At 34.6% G+C, this 15,112-nt stretch overlaps 1 protein-coding gene across 1 annotated transcript in view; it reads left to right on the forward strand.

Moving 5' to 3' along the window:
- Nucleotides 1-15,112, forward strand: part of Ercc1 (DNA excision repair protein Ercc1) — a 147,832-nt gene that overhangs the window by 52,771 nt on the left and 79,949 nt on the right. Inside the window, exon 4 of the mRNA XM_090411366.1 lies at nt 13,211-13,314. Coding sequence (XP_090267492.1) covers nt 13,211-13,314 — 104 coding nt within the window. The remainder of the gene's footprint in view (nt 1-13,210; nt 13,315-15,112) is intronic.

Consider the following 15,112-nt stretch of genomic DNA (forward strand, 5'->3'; position numbering starts at 1 on the left):
TATTTCTTTTTTAATGTGCACCTAAAGAAGGCTGATACAAGCTGAAACTAGTTGTGCTATTAAACTTTGTTTTCATATTTCTCGGTTTCTAGTCATTCAATTTTTAAAAAATATATATAGAGAGAGAGAGAGATACACACAAACCCCCAAGACGTGTTCAAGTTACATGATTAAGTTTACGTTATTGTTAATTTCCTTTACATTATTTAAGTTTACATTATTGTTAAGACAGCACTACATGATTAAGTTTACATTATTGTTAATTTCCTATCAACAATTTTCCTCCAAATCATTCTGTTACTTGTCAGCACTCCAATATTGTCATATCTAACATTTCATGCTTCTAAGGCACATCTGACTGAATTAATCCACCTAGATCATGGTCTTCTTCTGGTCTCTTTCCTGTCATTGTGACATCAAACGTGTTTTGTTAGCCTTTCCTCACCTGTTCTATTTAAGTGGCCATACCATCTTAAATTAGCTCTACTACACATTCTTGAATGCTAACAATGTCAAGTTCCTTTCTAATATCTTCATTTTTAATATGATTCTGCTATTGATGCTATCAGTTCATTCCCCTAATTTTTCTCAGAACCCTCATATCTGTGGTCTTCTGTCTTTCATTAAGTGCATTATTTCAAACCCAGCTCTCAGATCCTTAACTTACAACTGTTTTGAACACTGTCTTGTATACTGCTAGTTTGGTGTTTTGGCTAATTTCTCTTTTTTTCCATATAAATTTATTCAGCTGGCTACCCATCATACCAGCTTTGATTATTCTGTTGTCTGTTTCTGGATTTAATATGCCATCTTCACTAAAAAAATTGTGCCTAAATAGGATCTCCATTCAAATGCAGCTGAAGTTTTCTATGCTCCTGTTTATTTTCATAGCTTTGGTCTTTTTATTTCTGATTTTCATGCCAAATATGTTACAGCTGTTATTCAGTTTAGTTAGAGAATCCTGGATACTTACACTACATGTGTTTAGAAAGATATTGCATAAAGCAAAGAGCTGAAGTTTGACATCTCCAATTCTAATATCAGGCCTTATGCCATTTTCTTTCATAATGCGATTCATATAGATGATGAATAAGAGTGGAGATAATGTGCATACTTGTCTTATCCCTGATATTACATCTAACCATCATCCTGTATTTCCTTCGATTCTAACTGCTGACCGACAACTTAAATATAGACTATGTATCACTTTGTATAATGTTCCATTCATCCCATATAATTCAAGTGTTTTGAAAAGCTTTTTTCTGGGCACCTTGTTGTATGCCTTTTCCAGATCTACACTTAAATTAGCTCTACTGACATAAGAGTACAAGGGTACAAGATGGTACAAGGATCTGTACTTAAGTTTTGTAACTTAAGTACAGATCCTTGTCATATTCCCACAATTATTCACCTATTTGTCTTAAAGTGAAAATCTGATCTTGACAATAATTGGCTTGAATCTAGCTTGTTCTTCTCCAAGTTTTTCTTTCACAATCTTTCTCAACCTCTTTTCAAGTATGCTTACATAAATTTTATCTGGAACACTTAGTAGAGAAATTCCTCTGTAATTCTCACAATCAATTTTATTCCCTTTTTTTTTTTATAGATGGTACTATGGGAGCTCTGTTCCAATCATTAGGATTCTAACCAGGCCCTCTGAATTATGCAGTGTAGCGACTGCAATACTTAAGAATTTCTGGTCAAATATGATCTGTTCTAGCTGCCTTTTGCATTTCAAGTTTTTGACAGGTTTTTCTACTTTGTATGCATCCTCTTTGCATACAAAGAGGATGCATACAAAGCATACCTCTTTGTATGCTTTGCATACCTCTTGAAAATTTTCTAGTACGGTTCTGTGATTATTAATGTCAATATTATTAATATATGGGGAAAAAAATGGTTTGGTATCACTTATGAAATGCATGAATTTTTTCTTCAACTGATAAGCACACTAATATATGAGTAAATTGATTTGCTTCAACACTGGTAGTTATACAGAGTAAAAATTAGCTATAGCATTAACAAAAGCTTAGATTATAAATTGGCCAGATCCAGGAATAAACACCTGACTATGATATAACTGGCCAACATAGGTAGAGTACACCCATGCTAATTATCTGACAAATGAGATATTTGCCTGGCTGGTGAGCCAACATAAAATTTTTCAAGCCCTGTAAACCATTCACTGCATTTCCAATGATAAAACCTATAGAAAAAGTAAAATATTTCAGTTAATTATGCACAATTTTTTTTTCAAAGATGGTAAATGGTATTGACTATAATCAGTAGAATAAAGAAAGCCTTTGGGGAGTATCGTTGATATGGATGAAAGAAATTAGTCAGAACACTAAACTAGCAGTATACATATGGTCTTCAAACTAATTTTAATGTATGGATCTGAAATGGGTTAAAAATAACAGTTGATCAGACTAGTGACAACAGTTATGAAAGTTCTTAGAAAATAGGAGAGTGAACAGATTGTATCAATGCATAAGTCAGTTAGTTTGCATTAGCATTACATGGAAATTTGGTAAATCACTTCTTGAGCAATATATTCTTACAATGTTACATGTGGTTTTACTTTGTAGATGTTTTGTAGTCTCTGTTGCACTCCGAGCTTGACTTACTATAGTTCAACTAAATGTTCAACTCCAAGATTACTATTAAAAGAAAAGCAAACTATTATACCTTCCTTTCTTGGACAAATTAATATCGTATATCCCTGATGGAACCATTCAGTTCTCATTCTACAGGAAACACATTTACAAGTATAGTCATACCTCGATTAACAAAGAGGATGCATTCCACAAAATTACTTTGTTAAGCGAAACTTCGTTCTCAGAGGTAAAAATACTATGGCCATAATAGGGATGCGTTCGTACGTAAAGAAAATGAAAGACTTTTTTTTTTTTTTTTTTTGAAAAAAGAAAAGCTTTTTTAAATAAAAAGTCAATTTCATTGTTTATGCTTTTTTTCTCTTTCATTTAACAATTGCTTATACGGATTTATTGCATTTAACACTGATCACTTAACAATAACACTTTCCTAAATCAGGATCTTTTTCACTGAAAAAATTTAAAACGTTTTCAATGTCATTTAAGCAAGCACCTTTTTAAATCTTTGGTTGCTAACACTCTTTTGGTAGGAACTTCTTTAATTTCTCCTTCATTTTCTTTGGCTTCATTGCTAACAAGTTTTCCTAAATCTTCCACTGAAAAACCATCGTCTTCTGCATTTAATAAATTTCTTATCTTCTCTTCATCGGCATTTTCAAAACCTATTGATTGAGTCATCTGGATAACTTCATTTCTAATCTCTTGAATGCTATTTTCTTCTTCTAGTACAACTTCTGGCCATAATTTGCACCATACTCCATTTTTAAGCATTTCTGAGTGACTTCTTTCCAAGAGCTATTAATGTTTTCAATTGTCTCTTTAATGGTGTAGTTTTTCCAAAAAATTTTAATTGACATTTACTCTTTATCTTCTAGTTCAATTAAATTGCTTAATGTACCATGCAGATAATAAGCTTTAAATGTTGCTATTACTCCCTGATCCATTGGTTGAATCAGAAAAGTTGTGTTTGCTGGAAGAAAGACCTTTGACAGGAATGCATGTGTCTAACGTACTATTAAGATCAGTGTGATGTCCCGGAGCATTGTCCAACAACAAAAGAGCTTTTTCTTCAAAATTATTTCTTTGGTAATACTGTTTCATTTCTGGACAAAAATGATTAACAAACCAATCAGTAAATAACTCCTTGGTAATCCACACATTTCTATTAGCTTCCCATATTACAGGTAAATTTGTTTTTATGTTACCTTTTAATGCACTCGGATTTTCCGAATGGTAAACTAATAACAATTTTAATTTAAAATCACCAGAGGCATTTGATCCAAAGAATGACGTTAAATGGTCTTTGGCTGGTTTTAACCAGCTGCTGAATTTTCTTCAATAGAAATTAAGCTTTTTGATGGTAGCGTTTCCAGAACAAACTGTTATATATTACTGTCTGGGCCATTGTTATGTCGTGACATTTCTTTAATTTATGTTTTATTGTGTTCTCCTACTTATATCACTTATCTTATTCAAATTCTTACACAATTTGGCCGATTCTTAGAAAGATCATCATCATCATCATCAAATTCCTGCCATGTACCCTCAAGGGGTGTACAGGATATGACAGTACTACATGAAAAAATTACATCGTCACTAACTTCCTATCTACAATTTTCTTCCAAATCAGTCTGTTACTTGTCAAGACTCCAACATTATCAGATCTTATATTTCTATCGTCTAAGGCACTTTGTACCGTATCAATCCACCTATATCTTGGTCTTCCTCTGGGTCGTTTTCCTGCCAACCTGGCAGAGAACACTTGTTTTGCTAATCTTTCCTCTCCCATTCTATTTAAGTGACCATACCATCTGAGATTAGCTCTGCTAACGCATTCCTGGATGCTGACAATGTCAAGTTCTTTCCTAATATCCTCATTTTTAATATGATATTGCCATTGATGCCATCTGTTCACGCCTCTGATCTTTCTCAGGACTCTCATATCTGCGGTCTCTAGTCTTTGGTCAAGTGTTTTACTTCTGACCCAGCTCTCAGATCCATAAGTTAAAATTGGTTTGAACACAGTCTTGTATACAGCTAATTTAGTGTTCCGACTAATTTCTTTCTTATTCCATATGAATTTATTCAATTGACTTCCCACGATACCAGCTTTGCTGATTCTGTTGTCTATTTCTATATTTAGTTTACCATCTTCAGTAAAAATTGTGCCTAAGTAGCTGAAATGTTTTACTTGTTCCACCGATTTTCCATTCACAACACAGTTGACATTTTCAATGATTCTGCCTATTTTCATTGTCTTTGTCTTTTTATTGCTGACCTTCATACCATATCTATTACAACAGCTATTCAATTTAGTCAGAGAATCTTGCAGACTTGTAGCGGATTTATTTAGAAGTATAACATCATCCGCATAAAGCAAAGAGCTGACATTAACATCTCCAATTTTGATATCAGGTTTAATACCACATTCCTTCATAATGTGATCCATATAGATAATGAATAACAGAGGGGATAATGTACATCCTTGTCTCACACCAGATTTAACATTAAACCATCTTCCTGTACTTCCTTCAATTCTAACTGCTGACTCACAACTCAAATAAAGACTAAGTATTGCTTGATATAATGCCCCATTGACACCATATAACTGCAGCGTATTGAATAGCTTCTCTCTTGGCACCTTGTCATATGCCTTTTCCAAATCGACAAAACTTAAATACAGATCTTTGTTATATTCCCATGCTTTCTCGACTATTTGTCGTAAAGTGAAGATCTGATCCTGACAGCCTCTATTTGGCCTGAATCCAGCTTGTTCTTCACCAAGCTTTTCTTCCACAATTCTTCTCAACCGTTTCTCAAGTATACTTGCATAGATCTTGCCAGGAACACTCAGTAGGGAAATACCTCTGTAATTCTCACATTCAGTTTTATTTCCCTTTTTATATATGGGTACTATGAGAGCTCTACTCCAATCATCAGGAATTCGTCCCTCTGTCCAGGCTTTCTGAACTATGCAGTGCAGCCACTGTAAGACTCTTATACCACCATACTTCAGCATTTCTGGTCGAATATCATCTACTCCTGCTGCCTTTCCACATTTCAAGCCTTTGATGGCTTTTTCTACTTCAAGTATGGATATGTATTCCTGACTGCATGCCTGGTCAGTGTTTTTTATCACTGTGCTGTCATCACTACTTGTTTCATTTAGCAGTTTTTCAAAGTAATTACTCCATACTTCAAGGATATCTTTTTCTCCTGTTTTCATTTCACCTTTATCATCTCTAATTCCTTTTACAGCACTCTTTCCTCCATTCCTAAGCTTCTTCAACAACCTCCAGAATATTTTGCCACCTTCTTGATATTTATTTTCTATATTCTTGCCAAAGTCCTCCCATGACTTTTGTTTAGCTAGTTTTACACACTGTTTAGCTTTCTTACATTTGTCTCTGTATTCTGTAAGAGTAAAAGCTGACTTATTTGCCAGGAACTTTTGATATGCTTTCTTCTTTTCCTTCACTGCCTCTTTAACTTCCTGTGTCCACCAGGGAGTTCCGATTTTTTTATCCTTGCACACAACCTCACCACATGCCTCTCTGGCAGAATCAATCAATGTTTCCTTCAGAGTTTGCCACTGAATCTCCAAGGCTTGATTCCTGTGCTCAAACTCTTTCATTTTCTTTTCAATAATATTTCTGTATTTTAGTCTACAGTTCACATCTGAGAGCTGCTCAACTTTTATTCGCTTTAAAACTTTCTTACATGTTATTCTTTTCAATATGAAATTCAATTTTATCCTGCTCAAGACTAAATAGTGATCACTTCCAATTTCAAATCCTCTGTACACTCTGGTGTCCTGCACCAGGGAGAAAACATCACTATCAACAATAACATAGTCAATGAGACTTTTCTTATTCCTAGCCTCTTCTCTCCATGTGAATTTGTGCACATTTTTATGTTGGAACATGGTGTTAGTAATAACCAGTCCATGTCCTGAGCAGAAATCCAACAGATATTTGCCATTATTATTAGCTTTGCTCTTTTCTCCAAATTTTCCCAAAATATTTTTGTATGTCTCACAATCATTTCCTACTCTACTATTTAGATCCCCAACAAGGACCAACTTTTCCTTTTTCATTGTGTCAGTTGCTTTTTCTAAAGCCTCAAAAAATTCCTCCACTTCTACCTTAGTAGAACCTTCTGTGGGACCATAGGCACAAATAAGTCTCATTGTCCAGTTCCCCATTCTCATATTTGCCCACATTACTCTACTTGAGACTGACTGCCATTCAAGAAGATTAGCCTCGTATTTTGTGTTGAATACTATGGCTACTCCTTCTTTTCCTTGATTGTCATTGCCTGAATATAACATTTTGTATTTATTGCTCAGAAAGATCTCACCAGTTTTGGTCTTTTTTTGTTTCAGTCACCCCTATTATGTCGATCTGGTACTTATCTAATTCCTCAGCTAGCTCCATTTCTTTGCCATTCAGGCTTCTTACATTGATAGTACCGATCTTTAACTCTGGTGATGTTGAGTTGGGGTTTGTTTTCAGATTTGTTCCAGTAGCTGACTTTTCGCTGTTCGCCCTGGTTCCCTGGCGAAAACAACGGGGGCCTTGTTTAACCGGGCGACGCCCCAGCCGGCATGAAATTTTGTCATGTTGTACCATCATTTTTTATTTTGGTTTAACCAATAAGAATACAATTTGGTCGGCTAAATCCCAAATTGCCAGCCCATCCTCGTTCGTTCAGTATCAAAGTAGATACCCAACAGGGTGCACCACGAGAAGGTGAGGATTGGACATTAGGTCAGAAGCCCTGGTCGGTTCTCCGCATTCCTTTAAAGGCTATGTGGAGGTCTCCTCTCAGTTATACAGCTTTGACCCTTAAGCACCCCTCTTAGAAAGATTAATATATTAAATAACTTGACGAAGGATAGATTTCTGAATAGAGTCCAATCCTCAGCAATGACGGTCTGGAGTTACCTCCTATTCAGGTTCTGGCAATATTTATTTGATCAAGCTGCACCAGCCAGATCCCTAGGTCAAAAATTCCTCTTAACCAAGGAGTAACCCTCAGAAAATATACTAAGTAAATCAATTAGTTATTCTTTATCTCAATCTTAACTATCTCTCTTAAAATACTTTAGTTTGCAGTCGTGGTCTCTGTCATATAATTCACTCCCACTCAGATTCAAATGTTAGCAAGCAGTGCATTGGATTCAAATCAGGGCACAAATCAGGTTAAGATAATCAAGATACATTTATTAGATTCCAAAGATTACACATTTACAATAAGAAACACTCGATAGGAATAGAGTTATCCTAAGTTATAAGGTTAGACATAACAACTGTAATTCACATATCACATCTAAGAATAGGCTCATTTCACTACACAAAATTCTAGCTAGCATCCTTTAAATATCTATACTATCTTACACATATTCTTAAAACATTCACATCGATAACTCTATAGATCATTACTTATAGCAAATTAACTACTACTCATTCACACGAATACTAGGAAACAGCCTTTAGATTCTAGACACTGGTATCTAAATCTCACTATAGTCCTTCTCCCTACAATTTTTAGAGTTTTATAACCTAACATCTCATTTCTTCCATAACACAATATTCCGTTCTCTCTTAACAAAGGAATTATAAAAGGGATTTACATTACCACGTTCCTGTAACTTATTCAGTGTATCCTTTCTTTATAATTTCCCTCCGAATGTTCAGTCTCGTCCTTGGTGATTAACTCACGGGCTAGGTTTGGCCTTCATTGTTCTTTCCTTCCATCGCATTCTCGACTGGAAACAGCATGGCTTAAATCGATCCACGTGGACGTATGTGGTGGCCAATTTCTTCAGGCTTACTCGGAAGAGTACCTAATATTTCTTCGTCTATTCTTTCTGCCCGACATTGCAAGCCGACAGCAGAGAATAGCTGCCTGCTGTCGACTAGATCTCAAACTCGAACTCTTCCTGACTCCACCAGAAATTCTCCAGCAACTCCAGATGAAAAAACCTAAAAAGCCTTGAACAGGAGGACAAACCCATTTTATACCTCGTATCTCAAGCGCCCTCTTTCACCCAAAACTTTCTGCCCGACACTTTATTTTTTTTGTGCCCGGCTCCTATTTTCATTCCTATCTTCCTGGAATACTTTGTATGCGTGCCGCGTCTTCCCGGAAAACACTGCGCGTGTGCCGTTTGCTCATAAGCAATTTGCCGTCGGCTACACAATTTATCCAAAGTTGTCGTTAATGGACTTTGATCCTTCGTTACTATGCTCTAACATATATCTTATAGAGAAACTTCTTACATTATAATCTTTTACAAATAAATGACATATTTCACCTTTAATTAATATTACAAAATTTGTATTAGTATAATTCTTTAAACAAAATTAGTATTTTCACTTATTTACAAGCATTTTCTTTATTGTTTTAGCTAAATTTGTTGGATCTTGAAACAAAAATAATTTTCCAAGGAAATCCTTTCATTCAAGATCCAACAAAACTGCTTTCGTCAACGTTGAACACCAAATTTGATGAAAATTTTTTACTATTATTATTATTATTATTAAACATCACCAGGGAGTCCATAAACTCATTGAGGGAGGGCACCTGCTCTATAACTCAATCCACCAACTGACTGCAATCTACTGCCGACCACCACCACTAGTTTTTCCACAGATAGCACAAACATCCATGCCCATGGCAGGATTCAAACTCACAGCCTTAGTGTATCTGCTGGAGAGCAGATACACTAAGACTCAGCCAGCCAGGCTGGCTTCACTTATGTTCAATTATTTTCTTTAGTTTTTCTGGAAACTTATTCGCAGCTTCAACATCTGCACTTGTTGCTTCTCCTGATAATTTTACACTATGAATTCTGGTCTGTTTTTAAATTTCTCAAACCAACCACGAGAAGCCACAAAATTTTCTGCAATTTCTTCAGTTTGTTTAGATTTCAGGTGATTAAAAAAAAATAATGCTTTTTCTTGAATCACCATTTGAGTTTAAGGCATGACATTGCGACATATCGTCTATCGACAAACTTAGCATTTTCTTCATTTTTTTTCTAAAATTGGATTCCTTAAGCGAGTTAATTTTGCTGCTATAACATCTGTACAATTCTGTGCAGACTGTTTTATTTTTTCTGATTGACTAAGTATGGTTGTTAAATTTGACTGCGCTAATCCTAAAGAATGTGCCACATCGGATTTTCTTTCACCCCCCTTTCAACACATATGATATGTAATTTAGTTTCTAAAGAAATTGCTTTTCTTTTCCTTGATTCTAACATTTTAACTAAATATTAATATTTACAAAATATATAATAATGCTATCAGAGAACATACATTATTTATTGCAGTGCACCACACTGAAACACACCCTATGAAGTGTAAGCAACAACTAAATTATGCAGATAATGCACAAAACTGTTAAAATAGACACATCCACAGCTTGTGACTACGTGACGAGTCGTCATCGTTCGTCATTTGGATGATTGCAGGGCACTGGCCTTAAAATTTTAATATTTTTAGGTAAAATGGTGCTTGAAATTGCGGACTTCGTTATATTGAGGCTTTATTATCAGAGGTAACGGTAACCGAGGTTTGTAGATATATATTCAATCATCCTCATATCACCCATTACAGAAGGCTGCATTGTTAAGACAGCATGCAATGAGCTCACTCCATCTGTTCTATAGTGTGTCTAATCTTCTAGTTGAACTATACATCATAAAAACTACTATAATTGCTAATGGATATAGCTAAGCTGGCATTCAACAAATCTTGGATCGATGTGAACCCTCAGCCAGACTTCACTCAGATGTTAAAGGAGTTTTCTGTTGAATAGCACAGTTTTTTGAAAACATCTGCATAGTAATCTTTTGTAGCCCTTTTTATCTTCTACTTACAAAGACAAATTGCCTTCCCTGTTCTTTCCTGGTGTTTACTAGGTGCCATTCTCTTGTTATCTGTCCTAATTTGGGCAAAGTAGGTGATCAGCCAAGGTTAAAAGAACACAGATTACATCAAATATTAGAATCTTATAAATTTTGCTTTGTATCATGTGCTTTAATGCTAGACATAGTTCACTGGTGCCAAATTTAGATACTTCATAAAAGTTAATTCATATTTCATCACCTTTTCCTGGACACCTGTAAGACACTAATTTCACAGTTAAAATTTGAGTTGCTCAACCTGTATAGCAATATCAAAATTTTAGCAGTATACAAGGTGAATGTCAAACTCCGGGTGCAATAAACTATGACTGATATTTTTATTATATAAGTTGAATATACACATCATTTACAATAAATTAATCATACTTGATTGTCAATGTCAAAATTTTGTGCATTAATCACCACATATATTTAACTTATTTGCTAATTATATTTCATGTAGATTCACTGGGGATCTTCAAATGTACTGACAGTATAAAATTAGATAGAATTATCAGGATTATTGTTGGTGTTAATTCGCTACAGAAAAATTTGAATAGACTTTTAGCTGGGCTTTTTGAGTGGGATTATGTTATAATTTTTATATTGATAAATGCAAGATGCTGCACTTTGGAGTGCAGAGATTGTTGCATAATCTATTGAAGGAACTGTATTTCAAGAACTGGTTGAGATTTGGGATCTTGGAGTGATGGTAGACAGTGGACTAAAGTTCCAATGACATGTTGTAATTGTTCAGACACCACATTGTATCTGCTATGATAAGAATTGACAGGTAGGAATAAGGAAATAGTGGTTTATAAGGCCAACTTCTTTATGGAGGCTTTTGAAGAGAAAGCCTTAAACTCTGACCCACAAAAACCTACTATGTGGCTTTGCTATGTTGATGATGTTCACTATTTGGCCACATGGCTCAGATACACTCCCCTCCTTGACACACTTAAACAACCAACACCCCAGAATCAAGTTCACCTTGGAAAATGAGGATAACAACAGCCTCGACACACTAATCACCCGCCAGCCCGATGGAACCTTGGTTTTTTTCTCAGTTTATAGAAAATCCACCCATACAGGCAGGTATATTCACCAACAATCCCCCTCCCCTTCACAACAATTTGATATTATTAAGATACTACATAATAGGGCTCAACAAATCTGTTCAAAAGGCCCTAACTGAACTAAATCACGTCCTTAACACGTTCTCAGCCAATGGCTACAACCCCCCAAAAAAGTTGTGCCCTTCAACGTTACCGCACCTTTCATGCTTTCAACAATGCGAACTTTATCCTTCACTATTGTATTCACTGTCGAAGTAGGTCGATTTATATCCTGAGCTATTGTTGTTATAATTTTCCCGTCTTCATACATGTGAATTATTTTCAACCTTTCTTCTAAAGTAATTGCAGACCTTTGTTTTTTAGATTTATTACCAGCACATTCGGTTTTGCGTTTCGAATCCATTTTATGGGTAAATAAACAACGAACACTAACGCTGATAAACAAGTGACTAAACTAACTGTGCGAAGCATAGACTACTGACAGGTTGGGGAAACGAGGAATTGTTTGTGGAGTCCTTATTTCTAATTGGCAGGTTTCAGTTTGAATGTTATGGCTTTTGCGCACTTGCCCTCTGCTGCTCTCGGTGTTTACCAGTGTTTACCTGTCACTGCCTGTTACTATTCATTACATTTGCTGTGAATGCCAAGTCTAGTTAATATTATGTCGTTGCATACTGCAATGGATGTCAAAGCTGCAAAAGCTGCAAACATGTTCATACGCACTAGTAGTTGTAATTTTCAAGATTTATTACGTAACTGTGAATTTACGTAAGTCGGGGGGGGGGGATTACTGTATATATTAAAGTTTATTTTAATTTATATTCCAGTTTACATTGTGAATTCCTTAAGTAATTCAGTAATCATCTATACTATCCAATGCACTATCTACACACTGCTACAGTTAATTGCATGTGTTTTTAGGCTATTTTTGCAGAAGGAAAAACACAAGTTTTTGAGAGGGGCTACTGCCATATTGTGATATCATTAACCAACCTTTGGTTGTGAAAGGTCATATAAAGATTTCTCTCATCATGACAAGAATTAAACACTGGTCCTTTTTCATTCAATGGGCACGTCCTGTTGTTCTTCCAATTATGCTGTGGTGGCATCATCAAATTATGTTGTGCAATGTTCAGCATTGTAGATAACAGTTTAAAAATAATATTATTATAATAAGTTAATCATTCTTTATTGGTTAAGCCTGTATAACTGTGGTGTACTTTGCAGTTATACAGGCTTTATATGCTATCCTAGTTGGCTATCTTGTTCGCTCTCAGGAGGCTATGTGTTCGAATTCCACCATAGGCAGGAATGTTTTGTAATGTTTTTAGGTTTAGATGAATTTAATTTCCTGGGATGCGACCACTACTCCATTTATTGGAGACTTGAAGTGACTTGGGAAAAAAAAGAAAAGTAAAAGTTCCATGTTTGTTCTCTAGAGCAGGATAAAATTGTTGCTACTGCCTAAGGTAAGTTTAGTCCTGCCCTTCTATCTTGAGACATTTAACACTTGCTCTCCCATAAAATTATGACTGATTTTTAAAGTTTTTAATTCATTCTGGATTCTGCTTATTAATAATTACTTTGTCCACTTATTATTATAGCGGGGTAATCCATTGCTTAAAAATATAAGAAATGTAACCTGGGAATATGGTGAAATTGAGCCTGATTATATCATGGGAAAATCAAATTGTGCTCTGTTTCTTAGGTAAGTATTTTTTTAAACAATAAACGAGAATTTTATAGTGCAAGATATTAAAAGTTTTTCCACTTGATTGTAGTATAAATTAAAGATGCCAAGAAGTTATATTATTGTTTTCATTCTTTATCCAAATGTAAGCAAACAAAGTTTGCGTGTGAAGTCACTTCATAGCTGAACTACTTGTATATAGAGGCTAATGACTTCACATCATTTGCCTTAGTATCCCATGATGCAATGCACATATCCTTACAGACATGGATAAGGGCTACTACCCAGAACTGTTTCAACTTTTATTGAGATCTCGTCAGTAGGAGCCAGACTTGGAAGTGATAACCAAGGGGTTGAAGTAATGCAGAAATCATATTTCCATATGTCCAAGCACTGCTCATTCTGAAATATTCTGAAACATTAGTTTTATGTGGCTAGCAATTTGTAAGATAATAAATAAAAACTAAGTTTTATTATTAGTGGAGCGACTCTCTTTTTCTACCTACCAGTAGGCATTGCATTATAGCTTTTTCATGATTTTAAAATTTAAATTTGAAAAAATAATAAATCCCTGGATAATATGCAGATCAGATTGATGGTGATATTTAGATGAAATTCTTAAATTCAAGCCACAAAATTATGTGAATTGGGAAAACAATGTGGAAAGTGAAAACCAAATGCATAGAGTATCAATACATTAATAGATGGGCATAAAAATATAAAACAAATTGTGGAAGGCAATGGATTTCAAGATTATAAAATTTAAAATTATGAGCTAGACACAAAGACAAAAAAAAAGTGTAAAGAAAACCAGCCAGCATTATGACTGCATGTTGGCTGTTTCAGTGGCCCATCATCAAATAAAGGATAAGAAAACTAGTTATGAGCTTGCTGTGTGGTTCACTAGATATTAATTAATTTGGTTGATTTGAGAGTAATGAGAAGTAGTTATTGTATTTAATTTCTAAGTGGGTGAGATTAGATAGGATATTTAAAGTTTATAGCATATTGAGTTTTATAGTTAGAGATTCTGAGCACTGTAACTGGTTTTTCATTTTCTTGGAAATTAATAATCAAGACCTTAATACCTTAATATCTGGAGTGTATTTTAATTGTATGTCATATAAAGATATTTCAGTGATGGGATTTTTGTTAATATGAAAATTATTGTGCTTTTGTTCGAGCTTTTTTCTTTTTGGTGGCATGTAGTCAAGTAAGAGTATATTGCAATTTCAGTAATTTTCAGTTAAATGTGATTTTAAAGAACAAATGGTGGATCCATTATAACAGGTATTGCAGCTAGGCTAGATGCACTACCTACTATATTGGAACCACCATTGTTAAATTTGTAATACCATAGTAATACATCACTCCTTGTTAATGTAGTTTTATGTTTTAGTAAGTTTTGTTGTTTATTATTTGTGGTAAAAACAATTTTGTAATTTAAATATTTAATGATGCATTTGGTGGCTTTGTAGATGTTAATGAGAATTTTAAGATGCTAAGAGTATTTGATTTTTTATTGTGGGGTGAGGCACATGATTTTTGGTCAAATGAATTGCATGGTCTATTAGCTCCTGTGGACATTGCCAGAATTAGAAGATATCTAAGGCATGTGATTTCTTGGTTTAAAGCAGTGGGTGAGGTTGAGTGCTTTTATTATAAACTGTATGAACTGTGTTAATATCACAGAGTTTTAATGTAATAAGGATGATAAGAGGAGAAATGTAACTATTATTTGTGGTGTACTTTAGTATTAATATGATAATCTGATCTGATTAAAGTTAAATTTTAACACATTTCTGGATTTTTTATC

This window comes from Typopeltis vanoorti, chromosome 21 (genome assembly GCF_054136105.1).
Source record: "Typopeltis vanoorti isolate ZY-2024b chromosome 21, IOZ_Tvanoo_1.0, whole genome shotgun sequence".
Classification (NCBI taxonomy): domain Eukaryota; kingdom Metazoa; phylum Arthropoda; class Arachnida; order Uropygi; family Thelyphonidae; genus Typopeltis; species Typopeltis vanoorti.